Raw genomic sequence first — 19,576 nt, forward strand, 5'->3', positions numbered from 1 at the left:
CAGGTCTGCCCTACTTTCTTTCTTTCAGAGCAAAATTTGACCCCCACCCTCAAAAGTAAGGAAAACTTTAGGTTGCCAAATAAAATTCAGTGCTTGAATGCAACCCCTCCAATAGGAAGCAAAGCATGCATCATTCTGTATTTTGAGTTAATAAACATTAAGAAGAGGTCAGATTTTCTTTTTCTTATTTTTCTCAGTGACATCCATTGACCAGCACCTCACAGTCTCTGTAAGATACACAAAGGAGAGAGGCCTCTTTCTTAGGACACCAGGCATTCTGTGTTCAAGTCTGTGTGGACACACATGTCAATGGAACATTCAACAATGGCCAACAGAAAATCCAGTGGTATATTTGACCAAAGACTCAACCCACTTCCCTAGTGCACATCAAAGATGATTTCCGTATCGCATAGTTGTAAGTGCCCAGACGGTGCACTTGCTGTTGTACCACTGCTTTCCCAGAAGGGAAGTTGGATGCTGCTCTGGGAAGACAAAGGGCAAGGTCTAGTCTGCCATAGAGCTGAACAAACCCGACAGAACAGGAGTGTGGCCACTTTTGCAGCTTCTCATCCTCCTTTGTCTCCCATTTTCCTTATCCATTTGTCCTCTCATTTATATGATCATACTTGAGTTGCGGTTCCTTTTGGCCCTTTCTGGAGAATGTGCTTGCTCTCCCTCCTCCTCTCTCATGTTATCCTGTCCCAAAATATGGGGTGTACCCCCACACTGTAACCCTGGCACCTGGCATGGTTATGTGGCAGGCAGTGTTGCACTTATTGATCCTACCTTAAATGTCCTGTCTTTTATTTCCCAAGCTCACTATCTGGATAGGGTAGTTAAAGGTATGGTCTTCCTTCCTCTATTTTCCTGTTGTCTTTGTGTGTGTGTTTGTGTATAAGCATAAAGAAGAATTGCGTATATAAAAAATGTATATACACCCCATAAGCATGGTGTCTAGATGCTGCCACATCCCCAGCTTTGTCACAACATCCAGTGCCCAGAGGGCGGGGTTTTGGTCACAAGGTGATTGATATACCTGGAGTGTCCTTCTTCCCCCCAAAGTGCTCAGTCTGTTTGTGACATTACCATTGCGCTGTTGTCCTTCCCTCCCCATACACACATACACTCCTCATCATTTATGACCCATCTCATGTCACCCTGCCCATCCCTTATGGCCCCTGGTTCATTAGAATTTAGATGGTGGGAACCAGGGTGGGTGGCCTGAAAGAAGAGGAGGCTCCAGAACAAGCTAAGGAGTCTGAAGAGCTGCGTCCTAATGGAGCACTGCTAGTACTAGATACCCTTCCAGGCTCCGGAGAAAGGGGGGAAACAGACCCCTGACCTCAGGGAGTGGATGGTCTTTTGTTTTATTTTGTTTTAAAAGACACCAAGCTCCCCAAGGAGAAATACCATGCCCTCATCATCTTTTTATTCTTAAGTCCTAACACAGCACATGGCACAAAATATGAGCTCAGTGGTTAAGGACTTGGTCACTGGAGTCAGACTGCCTGAGTTGAATCCCAAGTCCAACACTTAATGAACTGGGTGACCTTAGACAAGTTACTTAACTTCCTTTTACTTCAGAGTCTTTAGAAAACAGGCTTATAATAGGACCCACTTCATGGAGTGGGCGTGAGGATTAAGTGAAATAATGAATGTAAAGCAAGCAGCATGTGGGCAGGAATGACACTCAACAAATGTCAGCTCTGCTCTTTTATCACTGTGCTTATCAACACTTAGAGAAGGACTTGTTAGTCAGACTAATTTTTGAAATTATAAAGAAAAGACCAAATTAGCTTTTAATAAGAAAGAGCAGCCTCTGTTTAAAAACTTGTGGAAAGGGTTTGGGGGAAATGTAAATTACTAAATGCTTTTCAACCAGGGCATCTCCTCCAAATACAGCAAAGATGTTACTAGGACCCACCAGGTAGATGACTGGTGTTGAGAAGCAAAGTTCCTCACATTTTAGATGTCGGTCCTCAACTGAGAATAAAATCATTCCAGCAAGAGGGAGTAGTACCCATGAGTCTATTTAGGAATTTCACAAATAATCATTAGAGGAATCATCAGAATAGATTCAATTTAATAGTGTTACCATCTGTTTGGTGGATTTTTCCTGCTATGTGAAGTACTTCACATTCATGAGTCAGTGAATCATAAGTTGCTCTAAAAGACCAATGTTTCTTGGCAAAATCTGGGTCTGCACCAAGCCCCCATCTGGCTGACTTTCTGGTATAATGGGTAATCCTAATGAAAAAAATCAGAGATCTATATAAATGCAAGCTCAGGACTTGTCAAAATACAGTGCTTCTTAGTGTGAAGACAAGCCGGCTTCTATTCTGTGCTTTCCAATTGCACTGATACAGACCCAAGAAACAGAATTCACTCAACAAGTACATTAAACTCCTTCTAAATGCCAGGAAATGTGGACAGCACACAACAGAAATAGTCCCTTCACTAGGGTTGCCCTCAGTCTAGCACAGAAGACACTAATAAAAATTCCAATAAAGAAGGTCATGGTAGGGCAAGTCTGGGGTCCACTTAGCAAGGAGATCCGCCAAATTCAGGCAGGACCTTATAGACCAAGATTGTGAGTTTTTATGTAAGTGAATGAGAAAGCCAGTGAAGGTTGTTTAAAAAAGGACAATGACTTGATGACACTTGTGATTTAGAAGGGTCGATCTGCCCAAATGTTGGAAAAGAGTTGGGAGGGAACATGTGGGGACAAGGAGGCCAGTGGGACTGTTGTTTTTCTTTTTATCTAGGTAGGAGATGATAGTGACCTTGTCTAGAGAAAAGTACCAGAGGACCAGAAAGAGAACCATAAAGAAACAGGACATTTTGATGTGTAATAGGTGGGTGTATTGCATAGCCTTAACTAAAAAATAAATAAATACATACATAAATAAGGATTCTGAAAGTCTTCTAGTCATACCTGATGCTAGCTAGCTTCAAGAGGTGGTGGCGTGAGGGGGGCTCCTTCAAAGGCTTAAAGCAGACAGTTGAAGATAAAGTGGTCCCTTGTCATTTAAAGGGCATCATTTCTTTAGAAAAGCTGAGCCCTTCTCTAAACCTTAAAATTACATTATTTTGGCTCTAACAAATGCCTGGTGTGAGTCCTTCCAGAGGGGATTGTTAATGTCACTTGGGCTCTTGAATTATTGATGAGTTTCAGGGTTTGTGGAATTAATGAGCTTCAGTAGTGGGTAAGGCTAGGCACGTTGCTTTAGCAAGTCGGCCGGTCGCCCTGGCTGGTGTGGCTCAGCGGTCTGGGCGTCCTCCCAGTCAGCTTATAGCCTGGGTTTCAGGCCCAGTCCCCTGTTGGGGGCTTATGAGAGGCAACCAATCAATGTTTCTCTACTCTTTTTCATTCCCTCCCCCTTTCTCTAAAAATAAATAAATAAAATCTTTAAAAAAAAAGAAAGTCAACCAGTCACCCCAGAGGAGGCTTCCTCTTACTGGCCAATGGGGTGCGATTATTCCAGAAGCAGATTCAGAACAAACCTCATTCAACCCACAGGTACTCAGGGTCCCTCTGAAACCCTGAAACTGACAGGACAGTGCAGACCCTTGGGACATAACTTGGTCCATTTGAAGAAACTGCCTGTGGATAAAGTGTTCCGTGATGTCAGGTTTGGAGCTTTCCCTCCTGGGGAACACCTGCCCCTCCAGGCAATTTTGGAGCCGCACAGGATGTGGGCACCAGGCCCTGAGGGCTAAGATGAGCTCCCTGGACCACGGCCTCCCAGAGTGGGCTTTGTGGGATGGAGTCCTCCACATTTCTGTAAATGGCTATGGGGGAAAGAATTCTGAGGTCAAATTGGAAAATGTCCTGATAGCATCATAAGCAGGTTTCTTTTCTGTAACACTTGAGATCTCAGAGTCTTTGATATATTAATATTGAGCATGACTTTCTAGGATAAGACCATAGGATGCAATGTTTTCCAAACTTATTTGACCACAGAAGCTTGTTTTTGGTGACCTCATAGAAGTGGCATTCCACAAAATTGACACTGGGAAGGATTGTTTGAGATATAAGACCCACTTTAAATCCTTCCTGGAACAAAGTACAGTAAATAGAATATAAAATTCTTGAAATAAGGGGATATCTCATCTCTGTATACCCTACAATTAACACAGGTCTTGCATCCAGTAGGTGCTAAGTAAAATTTGTTGAAATGAAGAACAAAAACATCAAATTTGAAATTGCTTTGACCTTCTTACTGGGTTGCTTACATGGAAAGAACCTAATAGATCATTACATTCAAACTCTCGTTTTATAGATGAGGAAGTTGAGTCCAAAAAAGGAAAAGTAAACTTTCCTAAGATCCCACAACTTAGGCAGGCAGGAGGCAGCAGAGCCCAGGCCTCCTGTGACACTCACTGATTCATCTCAACAAGTAGGTACTGAGAGTGTGCAGAGCATGGATTAGGCCCCAAGTCGCCTTTATGGAATTTACATTCCAATGAAGGGAGTAAGATGTTAAGCTAATCACAAAATGAATAATTTAAATATACTTGGGACCATTGCTCTCAGGGAGAAGGACACGGTGCTAGGAGAGCGTGAAATGGTGGCCCTCGACTGGGACCCCTGGCCCTGAACCCATCTTGCTGTCTCCCACGCCACTGCATGCTGCAGCCCATGCCACCTGGCTTGTCTGAGGTCTCTGGCAAGGTTTGCATTCACAAGGACCATAGCTTTGGACCCAAATGTTGACACACTTTGAACTGGCAAAAGGCTATTTCCTGGTTTGTCAATTTCTTAGTGAAGTTATGCAACATTAAAACAAATCCAATAATAAAAATAAAAATAATAATAGCTATCATTTATTGAATACTTGCTTCTGTCACCCACTGTGCTAAATGGTTGACATACATTATTTCATTAATCTTCTCAACAACTGTTTGAATTAGGTATTATCTCCACTTTACAGATAAGAAAACTGAGGCCTAGAGAGTTAATTAATTTCCAGTCATCCTACATGTAGTAAGTAAAATGGTGGTGCTGGGATTTGAACTGAGATCTGTCCAGCTCCAAAGTCCACACTGTATTACAACATATGGTCTTTAAATAAATGTTTAGGATTAAATATTGTGAAATTGTAACTGCCATAGAAAATCAGAATCTGAAAGATATAACAAAAGTTATTTAATTTAGAAATAACGTATATAAAGTGTGTAGCACAGTGGCATAGACATTTAGTCATCGTGATTACTGTCCCAAAGCACCTAGCTCAGGGGTTGGCAAACTGCAGCTCACAGACCAAATCTGGCTCATCACATGTTTTTTTTAAATAAAGTTGTGTTGGAATGCAGCCATGCTCATTCATTTGTAAATTGTATGTGGCTGTTTTCAAGCTACTAGGACAGAGTTAGGTTATTGCAACAGAGACCTTATGGCTTACAAACCTAAAATATTTATTAACTGGAACTTGATAGAAAAAGTTTGCTGACTCTGATATAAATAACTGCCTCAGTTTTCTGTTTTGCCTTTCTATAAGCCCTGCCTGAGGTTATGGGTACAACTTACAATGTCACTCAAAACAGTAGGTAAAAGTGAGTAGAAGACTCAAATATTGTGTTCGAGCCATAAGTCAGGCTTTGTTCACCATGCCTACATGATCTTATGTAATCCTCCTGACAACCCTAATTTGTAAGTTGACCAAGGCTCAAAGAACGAAATGTTGCCTAGACTCACAAGCCACTGAGTGGCAGAGCCAGCCTTTGTTACAGTCCCCAAGCTTGTGCTACTGCTCACGAGATGTTCTTGGCGTGTTACAAGGGGCTATATCTTAGAGCAAGAAAAAAAAAAAACTACCATTCTTAACATTTGGACCCTGTTTCCTCCCAAGACTGATTTCAAATGCAAATAAGGTTTAATCAACAGCAAGTCCCAGCTGAATGGACAAACATTTGAATGGGACTAATTGAGGAATGAGGGAGTCTGTAACTGTTCAGATCAGGATGGGTGGCTGATGTTGGCTTCCAAATTAGAATACCTGAGTAGTCACCTGCACGTCCCAGCACTGCTCCTGTGCTTTTGCAACTGCTTTCTCTGTCACTTTTGGGTGGCGGTGCTGGTGACATCTGTCTCACGTTTCCCAACAGGCTACTCTGCAAAGACCATGTAGCCTACACTTGCTTCTAAACTTCTGGAGGAAGCCCTCCTAGGCTTGGTGTACACACTCAATAAATGTTTCTTCCATAGAATGGAAAACACAGTGGCCAGATTGATTGATTGTTTGCTGTGTGAACATCTCGTAAAAGAGCATTTATGAAAAGAAAAGTTCATTGGGAACTGAAAAGTTCTTTTCTTTTACTTTGTTATTAACAGTCAACTATCAACAGTCCCTGAAACACTAAAGTTTTAGGTTCCAATTGGTCGGCCACTCAGGGAATGCCTACCTTGGTCTAGGCCTCATCCTGGATGGCAACATTCACATTTGTCCTTTTGAAAAAAAAAAGGGGGGGGTGATTTTCAGTTATTTCATGGCAGAAAATTCAGTTTGTAGCCATATTTGTAGCAGTCAGTTGCTCATAATAATAGATTTTTGTAGACGACAGAGTGCTTTCACATCTATACCTTTCCCTGAGACTGAGCACAGGCAGAGAGAAGACATGAACGCTTGCCAGGGAAAGGTGGTTTCTTGATAGCCCCTCGAAGACAGGGTTTGGCAGGTTTGTTAAAATGCAGACTTGAATGAAAACAAGTGGCAAAATAGAAACTGAAGTGAACCAAGTAATTTACCAGATTTTCTGACATTGATTTCTAAGCCACATGCTCAGAAAGAGGAGTTTGAAAAGGTGGTCATCAAAAACCTGTAAATCTATTTGAATAGTAATAAAAACTCCCCACCTTGTGATATAGTCAAAGCAGAAGCAAGACAGAGTCTAAATACTGCCTGACACTTCTTGATTAAATCATATGCGGCCCTCTCAGACAGATGGCCGCTCCTGTGTTAGGTTCCCACCATATTTTGTACATCTCCCTTAGGACACTTAGCAGTGAAATATTTTGCTTATACAAATCTGTCTCCTTTCATAAGCTACATGCTTCTCAAGAATAAGAACTAGGTCTTATTCATCCTCCAGTGCTAGCTCAGAGGAGGTGCATAATGAATGACAGGCAGGCAGATGTACAGATGAACAAAGTTAGAGAAGGGCAGCCTGCCCGAGTCTGCATTAGTAATTGCAGGCAGCCCTGGGTAGCCTCGCTAATGTCCGTCATCAGGGCTGCTCTGGGGCGAGAGCCCTTGTTAGTGACTGCAGACAAGATGGGAAGAAAAAGATGCAGGGACTCGTCCTCAAGAGCAAAGACAGTTGTTTAGCAGAAAATAGGACAAAATAAACAAAAAGCCTATGGTCCAGTACAGGTGATCTAGAAACAAGAGCTGGAAAAAGGTATAGCCTTTAGAAGGAGACCCAGGGTGCTGAGGGAATATGAGGAGTAAACAGAGAAATGATCGCTTTGTCCCAGACAGCTGCCACGGACAGGAAAAACGAGTGAACGAGGAGCAAGGATCAGACCGAAAGTGCCATTGGTCAGATTCCAACAGACCCACATCCACTGATTCCTACTCTACAGTCCTGATCACTTTTGAAAGGGGAGATTTTAGATGCAGGAGGTGTGGGTTTCAGACCTGTTCCTGCCACTTCTGACTGTGCCACCTCCTGACTGTGCAGCCTTAGCAAGTTTTCCACCTCTGAGTCCTGGCTGCCTCTCAGTGCAGTGGCAGTTCCTAATGATACCAGCCTCCCTGGGTGCTCAGGGCACCAATGTGCTGATGGATGTGAAAGCATTTCTGTCAGTTTGCAGGTGGAGTATGAGTGTGTGTGCCTGCCCTTGGCCGTGGACGATCAGACCGCAATTCCATGTGCTTTGCCTTGCAGAGGGCTGCCCTGGGTTGTGCAATGGCAACGGCAGATGCACCTTGGACCTGAATGGGTGGCACTGCGTCTGCCAGCTGGGCTGGAGAGGAGCTGGCTGTGACACGTCCATGGAGACCGCCTGTGGTGACAGCAAAGACAACGATGGAGGTAAGGCTGTGGCACCCATGAGTCCCGAGCAGCTCTGGGTTGGGGGAGACTCCAGGTAGACGGTGGGCATCATGAGTAAACAGGCCACCAATACACCAGCTGACCAATCAAGGAGGCCTTCAGGGCAGACATAAAACTGTCCATGTGGTCTAGGGAATGAGTACACATCCCTAGTTTTTCCATTTGAATTAATTAAAAATAAGTAAATAAAATTAATTGCCATCCAACAGTGAGTGCAGAGGAGAAAGCATATGGAACAAAAAATTTTCTAACAGTTCAATAGTGGAATGAGTTGCCTGACAAAGCTATGAGATCCCCTCACTGGGAGTGGACAAGGCCATCCAATTCTGGGTCACAGGAAGTGGCTGAAAGGATACTTCTCCAAGGCAGGGTTGCCTTGGGTCAAGGTTTCATCTCTGATTGTGGTGGTAACCCTCAACAAGCACATTGGGGGCCACCTTCTGCCCCTGTGAGCTTGTAATAGAATTTTTCTTTGCTATTGGGTTTTTTTTTTTTTTCAAAGTGCTGGATAGTCAAAACCCTAAGGAAAGGAAGCCTCATCTTGTGAAACATTTATTACCTGAGAGTGAGAAGATCAGGGCTCTAAACCCAGTTATTTGACTCCCTGTATATCCTCAGGCAAGCTACGCGATGTCTCTGGGCCTTGTGCTTCCTATTTGTAGAATGAAGTGGTTGGATGATGAAAACCTTCCAGTCCTTGCATTAGAGCTGTAATTAGCCTCCATCTTTCTGCTGTATAAACTTGGATAAATACAACCATAATGTGCTCTACTTTCCCACTTGGAAAATGGACTGATTCTTCCTGACCATAAAAACACAGAAATATGAAAAAAGTTGAAACAGTTAACCTCCCTTTCTAATGCAGGCCTACCATTGGGCCTCATCCAAATGTGTTTATGTGGCTCCCTCACGTCCATGCCGGGGACTGTCTAGTACACCACAGAACAGGAAATCAGCACACCAGGAAGTCTGTATCCCACCCATTGGAATTTTCTACTTAGCATGATTCTATAATCTCAAAGCACCATAAGGATTAAAAGGCCAATTGTGTGCTGTTGTGATTACTCTGGTTCATTTATTTGCCTTGAGCTGGCTGTAGCAACCTGGAAAGGACTGTTTCAGACTGCTGGTCTTTGTCTGAGCCACTTTTCATTCCTTCCATCAGCTGCCTGCATCCAGGAGGTGGTCGGGCCTGTCCACCCAGGCCCAGGTCCATGGAGTAATTGTCAACAGTCTCTCGTGGGCCTGGGCCTTGGTTCCCCGGCAGAGACAGTATTGTGCATGTTCTCTTCTGACACCTTACAGGGCTGAAATGTCCCTTAATCAGTCTGAAATTTGTGGAGTTCATTAATTCTTGTGCTCCATAAATATTCAGAACTCCTGTAGTAGGGCCAGGCTCAAGGCATAGAGATGAAGAAGCCTTGTCCCTGTACTCCAGGTACGCAGATGAGTAGAATAGGAATGACCTAAAGTTGAGTGCTAATGGATGCTCATAGGCAGGGCTGTAGAGTTGGATATTTGTGCTGTGGGAGTGGGCAGACATTCATCAGGGAGGTGATACCTGAGCAGGGCAGCGTTTCCAGAAAGGAAAGGGCTTTCCGTCCAGAGAGATCCTTATGGCAAAGGCAGGCTAAGCAGGGAAAGGCACCAAGTTTCCCTTGGTGATACCAGTGGTCTTCAGGTAAGAAGTATAATAATACTTGCTTTTCATAGGAAAGAGATGTTAACCTACATTATGTGCATAATTCCCTCCACAGTCCCCTTCATTTTGCCTGTGTAGACACAATAGCAGTGACCAACAGGAAATTCACGCAGTAGGAGAGAGGGGCAGAGACACAGCACCAGGAAGTCATTCTCTTCTCAAGAGCCCAGGGTCTTGGCCAAGGCCTTCAACAGCTATTGAACAGCTAGGCAGCAAGAGAACTGAATGTCCTTGAGAAATGTGGGGAGAGAGTGCATCTCCCCCATAGCACACACACAAAAATAGGTTATAAATCAAGGTTCATTTATTTTCTCATGTATAATATAGTCCCGGGTTTCCTCTGTAACTAACCCTCCAAGCCAGCCCTCCCAGCACTAGAACTCACCCGTGTTTACATGGCGGGGGGAAGTCCATAGCCCCACAGCTTTGGTGGGAGAAAGAGGGAAACACGGCTGATCCAGACCCCAAAGGAGCAGAGCTTCCTCCAGCTGCTCTGGCAGATGAGCCAGGAGGGGCTAGAAAAGAACAATCAGAAAACCCCCAATTTTTGCTTACATTTATGAAGCATGTTATAGGCTGCAAGGTGCTTTTACTTTTTAGAAAAGCCATATAACAGCAGCCCTGTAACCCGAGTTCATTCACTTACTCAACAAACATTAACTGAATGTCTGCTCAGCACGTGGTCCTGTCCTGGGTCCTGGGGCCTCAGAGAGAGATAAGACACAGTCCCTGCCCCTGTGAAATTCACAGCCTGGAGGGAGGGAGAAACAGCACACAGGAGTGTGGCAGAGGATTGTTGCTGTGCTGAAGGAGCATCCACTCATTCAGCTGATGCTATCAAATGCCGGGATATTCCACCAGGACCTTGATATGGTCCTGCTCCTGTGAGCTCCTGTGAGGCTTCCAGTCTAGCCGGGAAGACAACTAGCTGGAAAGACCAGATTATTGAGGGGGCTCAGCCTTGGGTTTTGACTATGAAATGAGGAGACATGCCACCTCAGGGCCCTTTCAGTTTGGCGGCTTCTCCACCGTTTGGGGCAATCCAAAGGAAAGTGCAGGGGGTCCCTGCTTTGCACGATGACACAAATGAAACAAACCATGCTGGCAGAGAGAGGGCCCTCCCCACTGGCCTCTCTATCACTCTGGGTCTTCGCCAAATGGGGACAGTGTTAGTGGAGGAAAAAACAGGGCAGGCTGAACAAGGCAGCACAAGAGTGAGCCATATGTAGCTCTGGGCTGTTTTCAGTTGAGTCAAGCACACATTTGTTGGGCTCCTGCTGTCTACAAGTCTCCACGCTCCTTTCTGAGGGGGTGTAAAGACCAATGAACATGGCCTAGTCTGTTTCCATCAGGAAGCTCACAGTCATTTGGAAGTAATGATACCCAAGCAACTAAATTGAATGGAAGCAGAATGAAAGAAGTGCCTTTATTTCAGCTATGATGTGGGATGCAGTATAATCCCAAATAAGTCAGTCAGGGTGGGGGAAAAAGTGTTAAGAGTCCTGCTGAGTGGTTATTCTTGGCTCATATGACTCAGCGGCTTGGAGAGGGAATTAGCAGGTTTTCAAGTCGTAACAGAACTGGAAGAGACAGGGCATCGACTCCAGCTCCCTTCTTCTACTCCCCTGCACGTTTCAGAGAGGGAATGTGACATCATTACCCTCTGTGACAGCAGGGATGGACCTGGAGAACATTATGCTGAGTGAAATAAGCCAGTCTGAGAAAAACAAGTACCATGTGATCTCACTCAGATATGGAAACTAATGAACAGTGTAAACTAACAAAGTGGAGACAAACTTAATGGATACAGAGAACAGACTGATAGCTGTCAGAGGGGAGGGTGAGAAAGGTAAAGGGATTGAGCAAAGGAAAAAAAAAGAAAGGCTCGTGGACGCAGACGACAGTATGGTGATTGCTGGAGAAGAGGGGAGGAGGGGGAGGTAGAAGAGGGTAAATGAGGGATAAATGGTGATGGAAGGAGACTTGACTTGGGTGGTGAACACACAATACAATATATAGATGGTGTATTACAGAATTGGACACCTGAAACCTGTATAATTGTATTAACCAATGTCACCCCAATAAATTCAATTTTAAAAAAAAAGTCACAAAGAAAGTCATTAATACAGCCTGGACTGAGAGCCAAGACTCCGGAGCCATTCCATGTAGCCCTGTGAGCCTAGAGGACGTCTACCTTCTCCTAGTGATTGATTTACTCTCCTCCCAGAAATGTAGTGTGGGCACTTACTTGAATTTAAATAGGCTACAATAGTATCACAAAGCCAGCCAGAGTATGAGGAGGATAACTTGTATGTCATTTTACAGTTTGCGAAGCAATTGCGTGTCCACCCAGCATCACTGGGAGGCCTGCGGTATTGTTTGCCCCTTACTATGTCCTTATGATGGGGACACCAGGGCCTGAGGAGCAGAAGTATTTTGCTCATGTCTCACAGCCTGCAGGGGGGCATTTCTGCTGTAGATTGTGAGGTCTGGCCACATTAGAGCGTTTTCACTGTGCCCAGAGTTCAGACTTATTGCTCTACTGTAAACTCAGCTGTGGTTCTTTAAGTTATCTGAGAACTCCTGGTTTCTCTTCTTTCCCAATTTGCTAGGCTTAAAGCAATCCTTTCCAAATTAAACCTGAATTTCAAGCTTCATTAAGAATGCAGTTGCAGTGTTTTTAAAGTATGAGACCAAAAAAATTAAAAGTTACACAATATGGCTGAGTTGGCTTTAGCGTTATTGTTTTGTTTTTGTTTTCCTTTATGGTTGTTGTCTAGATTTAAAAACAAAAAACAGATCCCGAATGGATCTCAGTGACACCCAGCCTCCGGGGACCCTGTCAAGCCTGCTGTGTCAGTCTCGAAGGCCTCCAGATTTCACCCAGGGCACAGTTGGTGGGAGGGACCTGCAGGGCGGGCAGGCACCGAGGCCCTGACTCCCCAAAGTGAATCCCTTGGTGCACCCCACTTGGCGAACAAGGTGTGCCTATTTCTGCTCCTTTGTCAAGCCCTGTATGAAGTGCCGTCACATAGACTTTGATGGATGTTTTTTTCATGCCCATTTCACAGACATTAAAACGTTGCCCAAACATGCTAAGTGTCTATAAAGGTAATAAGCCTACCTGGCAGGGTTGCTGTGATTACATACTGAAATATATTATAGGTGATATATTTAAAGTGCCTGAGAGACAACACAGCTCAGTGATTCGAGGTAGAGGGTCCATCCCCAGGTTAGACTGACATCCTGGCTCCCCCTTTTGCCAGTGCACGACCTTGAATGAGCCATTCAACTTCATCACCTGCAATGTCGGCTCCCTTTCTACTGCTCCTTTCCACCTATAATCACAGGAACATGATGTTTATTATGAAATAAATGTGTATTTATATATAAATTATCGTTCTTAAACATTGAAATTATACTCTATAAAAGTTTATATTCTACTTTTTTCACTTAGAATTATACTCTTTCTCCATATAGTAATGTATCGTGACCTTTTTTTATTTCTGGATTAAAATTTGTATTTCAAATTGTCACGCCCATTTATAGAAGGAAAAAATATAAATGTATGCAAAGTAAAACAGTAGCCGTTGTTTAGAGAGCATCCCGAGGTGCCAGGTGCTGTGCGGGACTCTGCCCATGATCACCAGCCCTCACCCCACTTGCAAGGCAGACACTGACATGCAGGGAAACCGAGGCTCGGCGAGCTGACATTCTTTGCTCAAAGCCACACAGTGGGAGAGCGAGGATAAGGATGGAACCAGTGTTTAAAAAGAACCCAGGATAAATTGTCACTGGAGTTTAACCAGACCTCTTTTGATAAAGAATCTTCCATAAGCTCCAAGGTGTGATCATTTCTTTAGGCAGTGCTGGTCCCGTGAAGAATAATCACGGATTGCAATTTAGACCGTTGATCAGTGCAGTCTGGATGGAGAACCTCAGGAAAACTGAGAACAAAGCGCTCTGTCCTTTCTCCTGCTCACCTCCCATTGCCGGGATGGAGAATTCACATAAAGCCATAGAATTTGTTCACCCTTCAGACTATCTCTAAAACCATGTTTCCTGTGATAAGAGATAAGAGAAATTGACCTTTAAAAATCCTGTGTTCTAAGGGACAGATAAAGATTTTGCAAGCCTTTTCAAAGAAGGCAGAGAATTTATTATAGTAAATGACAAAAACTTCTCCCAGATGTGTGCAGAAAAAGAGGCTCATTCCACCCTCCACCCCCTAGGGCCTCCCACATGCTGCTCACAGCCGGTGAAACAGCTCTGTGGCCAGACTGCTGACAGTAGTGCGATGAGGTTGGCTGATGAGCTGTGGAGTGGGGGAGGAGTTAAGCCTGCAGAGAGACAGATGGACTTGTTATACACTGTCCACAGGACTATCAATTTAAGGAACCACGCAAACAACAATAGTGCAAAGAGTGTACTAGCCCACAAATATCCCCAACCTGCCCCCAGCTCCATTTTCCTTTTGGCTTCTTGTCCATCTTTCTAGTCTCTGTTTAAGCATTCTTTCTTCCAGGAAATATTCTGGTCCCCAGCCTGATTTGGGTTCCCACTGTTGGCCTTCCACAGCCCCTCCCATTCCCCACTTCCTTCTTTTCCATCACTCTGTTGTCTGACCAACCAAACTGAATCCTTTGGAGGCATGACTGACTGTCCAGTGCCCAACACAGGGCCTGCCAACCACATGACAGGTGCTAAAAGAACAGAACAGGCCTGCCCCCTGTGCCTTCTTTCTAAGGAGAGGAACCAGTTCTTCCAGGAAGGGCTGGCTTCATTACATCCCACGGCCCTCAGTGGACCCTGCCAGACTGATCCATTTGGGATTCTCACATAATCATTCATTCGTTTTTTTTCCCTCATTCAACAACTACAGTGCTTTGTGTGCAAGGCACTATGCTATGCATTTGGGATGCGGAAATAAAACAAGCCAGTTCCTGCCCTCTGTAGAGGGGGACAGGATAGAGAAATAGACCTAACAGCTGGACTTGGAGAAAGATAGGGGAGCAAATTCCCAACTCTGCCATTTTATTAGCAGTGTGACGACAGGTATATCACTTAACCTGAGCCCCAGCGTCCTCGTTTGTAGAGATGGGAAGGCTCGCTGACCACCTTCAGTAGAACACTCATGCACACCTTTCACTCTCTGCGAAAGTTACAGCTGGTAGCCAGCCACCAGAGGAAAAGGGCCTGGGGCCTATGAAGGCCAGAAGGTAGCTGTCAGGCAGGTTAGCTTCAGAGGCTGTCCCATTGACCTTCCATTTTACAGACGAGGACACTGACATCATAGAGGGAGGCGAGTCGCCCAATATCCCTGGCAGCTATTAAGATCACAACAAAATGAGCAGAAAGCCACTTCTAGTCAGGACTTCAAGGGATGGCAGAGGGTTTCACCCACCCCTGTGCCCCTGCGGCTGTCTGCAGAGGAGGCTCCCGGGACAGCAGCAGGAATGGGGAGGACAGCAACATTTTCTTACAGTGAATTCACTTACTCTTCCCAACCTAGGAACCTTTCAGCAATGCTGAGAGTTTGGCAGAGCTTATTATCCCAGTTTTACGCCCATAAATTACTTCTCAGACATATGAAGGGACACGCCCAAGGTCTCATGGCTGGAGAATGGCAGACCCAGGGAAGGAACTGGGTCTTCAGGCTTCTAGCCTGGATTTATTTTTCTCCCAAATACTCCTGCCCCTAGTTCTTAAGGTCATTTGACACTCAGTAGCAGGATAGGCACTGAGGGATGCAAGAGGAAATGGCATGGCCCTCATGCTCACGTTGATAGCATGCAGATGGAAATGTCAGCAGAAACCAGTGCACCCTGCAGCATTTCAGCATGGGGCAGGGGTCTTCAAGTTCAAGGGTCACAAGTACATGAACCACTTTGGAATGTTCCTTTAATGATTCAGTGACCTGGCCTCCTTTTTTTTCCCCTCTCTCCTTGCCTGCCTGCCTTCCTTCTTTTTCTTCTTTATTCTTTCTTTCATCTTTCTTTTTAATTCCTATTCTGCCTTTTTTTTTCTGGCCATTTCCTTTCTTATTCTCTTTGCCCTCCACCCCCACCAGAGCTCACTGCTGAGTGTGGCATTGCTTCACCTCTCCCAGCCTTGAGCAGTCTGAATGGCCTCTGACATTTTCTTCTGCCCCTCTCCACTTCCACCAGAAGCTGGGCGTTAGAGTTTAGGAGGGTTTTATTGAAAACTTGAAGGAGCTCTGGCTGCGTGGCTTGGTTGGTTGGAGCATCATCCCATACAACACAAAGGATTCAATCCCCAGCCAGAGTGCCTATGGGAGGCAACCGATTGATGTTTCTCTCTCTCTCCCCCCCCCTCTCTCTGTGTCTCAAATCAGTGAAACATCCTTGGGTGAGAATTTTTTTTAATTTTAGAGAAAAGAAATCTTCAAAATTCTCTTTTCCTGTTGGTGTTTTGAGGCTTTTTTAAGTTTTTCTGCTGTGATAATGAGGGTCTCACCATAGGAATAGCAAATAGAAGAAACATGGACATTTTCTAAGTCAAACAACGTGTGTGTAATATACAATTGAGTGAAATATGAAGTGTTTTGGGAATGTAAATGTTTCCAGACTGGCCAAAGCCTGAGAATCTCAAAAACTATATATTGATGTTTTCTGGTTTACCCCCAAATTTACTTTTCTGTCCCCAAAGCATGCTTTTTCCTCTTAATATAACTCTTCTAAAATTGTCATCTATGCCTAAGAAAGTGAAACTGTGGGAGATTCTCTCTTGCTATAGAGCAGTTGTATGCCCTGTTGCAGGCTACCATGTGCTGCATTTGACAATATAAAGAGGGGCTTGCCCTGTCCAGGTGGCTCAGTTTGTTGGAGCGTTGTCCCATACACCAAATGGTTGTAGGTTCAATTCCCAGTCAAGGCACATACCTAGGCTGTGGGTTTGATCCCTGGCCAGAGTGTGTACAGGAGACAACCAATGGATGTTTCTCTCTCACATCAATGTTTCTCTCTCTCTCTCTCCCCTCCCCTCCCCGCTCTAAAATCAATTAGTGTATCCTTGGGTGGGGACTAAAAACAATAATAACAAATACAAAATAAAGAGAGACTTGTCTGAAAGCTGGTCTTGTATATTGAGCCTGTGATAAGAATTTTATGGGCTCTACTCATTTTTAAAATATGTACATGTCATTTAAATATGATTGTCTCTATTAGCAGAGATTTAGCCCACATTTACTATGCAGCAAATATTTGCTGAATGAATGATTAGGGAGCATCAACATAGGAAGGTGTAGGCAGACAGAATTTTTGGCCTGGCATTAATCACTTACCTGCGATGCATACCGTGAGCAATTCCCCAGTCCCAGGATCTCTCATGAGAGCGCTGTTTATGGGATACCTCCATTTCAGAGGACCTTAATTTTCAAGTCCCCTGAGTTCTCTACCATCCTAACTTACAGATATGTTGCTATAGCCATGTTTATCAAATTCATTTCTCCCAGGCAAGACTGCATGAGACAGGGCTGCCCAGAAACGTATGGATGGGGAGGAGGCCACCACAGGGCCAAATGGCGGGTCTGTTATCACGATACCTGTTCCACCGAAGCACCTGGCCAGGAGCTAACAGTAACTATCAAGCACTTAGGCGCTGGTCATCGAGCTGAGTGCTTCACATCCATGATCTCACCCAATCCTCCCAGCATCTCTGTGAGGAAGATCTGACTGTTCATTTTACAGATGGGCAAACTGAAGCTCAAAGCCCTCGCTAAAACTTTCATGTCCAGCAAGATGGCCAACTAGATCATCACGAAGGCCCTCTGGCCACAAGAACAATTTGTTTTTAAAACTTACCGCTGAGTGTCTTTAAAAAGGAAAAGAAAAGGGATATGGGGGAGCCCATATTCCAAAAGCAAGAGTGAAGGTGAAAGCTAGAGCCATGGACACTGGGATCCTGAGATGAGTCAGACAGCCCGATCTGCAGGAGCTCGTGGTGTCGGGAGGGAGACAGAGACAGTTAAAATTACACCAGTGCGGAGATGAGTGCAAAGGGAGGCTGCCGTGGGTGCCAACAGTGCCCAGGAGAGCAGCATCTCAGCAAGACTCAGAAATTCATGTTTTCCACCTAAGAAATAGTTCCTAAAAATTTTTTCATGACTCAAAAACCTTTCATACATCACGAAGTACTGTGTTCAGATTTCTGAGTCAGCTTCTTCACTGACTGACTGTGAGACCGTGACCAAGTTACTTGACCGCTATGAGCCTCTGGTTCTTCCTCTAAAGTGGGGGTGATGGGGCTGACAGTGAGAGAGTTGGGAAGCCTCGGTGACACTTTCCTTAAAAACATTCCTTGTAAAGCATTTAGCACAATGCCTGTCGCTCCGTAAGTGGTAGCTGTGATCGTCATCATCATCATCATCATCATCATCATCACACTTATACTAAAAGTATCAGTAATAATAATTCCAGGATAACCTTCCAAGGTGCCACAGAGCAGGGTGTTTATAAAGAGGTAAAAGACTGGCTTCCAGGGACAGCTTTGGTGGTAAACAAGAGCAGGCAAGAGCTAATAAAATTTCAAATTAGCCATGACTTTTCACGGACCTTCAATTGTGCTAGCTGATTTAATGGTCAACGTCCCTGCTCACTGGGATTGAATAATGGACCATTTCTGCCGACTTATGGATGCGGCAGCCGAATCTGTCATGCTAACATCAATAGCAGAATGCAAATAACCCTCAGCCTGGGCTGTAATTATGTGTTTAAGCAACGTCTGACAGGGCAGTATGATGGAGCCTGCCGACTGCAGGAGAAGGCAGGTGCTTTGCTAGGCAGTTAGCTGGTGTATCTGGGAACTGGGACAGGAGCCACAGGTTAGGACTCAGGACTGTGCTGGGGTGACGAGACCTGTCCATGTCTCAGCATGAATCTGGCAGGTGAGCAGACAAGAGACAAATGGCCCTTCACTGTAGTGAGCCTATTCTAGGTTCAGAGTCAGGAAGGGGAACTACCCCTTACTCAGCAATAACTGAATGCCAGATTCTGGTATTACTCTGCTAGATGTGGGGACATGTTTATTTACGTAACAAATACTTACACGACACTTACTCTAATAATCCCCTTGTGAGAGATGTGACAAACTGAAGCCAGGGACCTTAAGTAACTTGCCCAAGGTCACACAGTATAAGTTTCAGAGCCAGAATTTGACCCCAGACAGTCTGCCTCTGGAATCCATACCCTTTATCATTGTGCTGCCCTCAAGGAGGGTATAAGGTCTTGGATACTGTGTAGAAGTGAACAAGAAATATAGGGGATTTTTGTCCCTAATTTATTAAGGAGGAAAAAAATGGGGTTTCAGGGAGATCAAGTAAGTTGCCTGGGGCCATGACCACTCTGAGGTAAGGGGGTTTAGGGGTGCTGCCCGCTTGGGCGGGGCATCCAGGCTTGCCACTGCATACTCAGTAGCACTCTGGTGGGCAGCAGACCCACAGAGACGCAAGTGAGGGAGCCTGGGGCTCAGTGTGAGAAGAGAAACTCAATCCGGAACTTGAACTTCAATCTCTGAGCCTCATTGATCCTCCCACCATACCACACTATTTATTAAATGGAATAAAGATAATAGTTTTCTGGCACCTATGGACTATCATTTGTCTTCATATTTTTATTCACTTTTTAATTCATTAAATTTTTATTCATTTATTTACTTACTGGTCCTGTTTGAAACGCCTATGCCAAGTGCTGGGGATACAACAGAGACACCAGAACAGGACTGGTGCCCCCGGGTGGTGCAGAAGTTTGCCCGAAGCCACAAGCTAACAAAGCAGGAGACCCAGAACCTGATTCCGCC

General features: G+C 44.7%; 1 protein-coding gene across 7 annotated transcripts in view; it reads left to right on the top strand.

Annotated features, from left to right (window-relative positions):
- The window catches only part of TENM4 (teneurin transmembrane protein 4), a 736,252-nt gene that overhangs the window by 624,529 nt on the left and 92,147 nt on the right, over positions 1-19,576 (top strand). For 6 of the 7 annotated variants that reach the window (XM_036028749.1, XM_028514477.2, XM_036028750.1 and 3 more), the window contains 2 exons: positions 816-842; positions 7,891-8,037. In XM_036028749.1, coding sequence (XP_035884642.1) covers positions 816-842; positions 7,891-8,037 — 174 coding nt within the window. The remainder of the gene's footprint in view (positions 1-815; positions 843-7,890; positions 8,038-19,576) is intronic. The other variant, XM_036028748.1, reaches the window with a different exon arrangement.

The sequence above is a fragment of the Phyllostomus discolor genome, chromosome 6 (genome assembly GCF_004126475.2).
Source record: "Phyllostomus discolor isolate MPI-MPIP mPhyDis1 chromosome 6, mPhyDis1.pri.v3, whole genome shotgun sequence".
In the NCBI taxonomy this organism is placed as follows: domain Eukaryota; kingdom Metazoa; phylum Chordata; class Mammalia; order Chiroptera; family Phyllostomidae; genus Phyllostomus; species Phyllostomus discolor.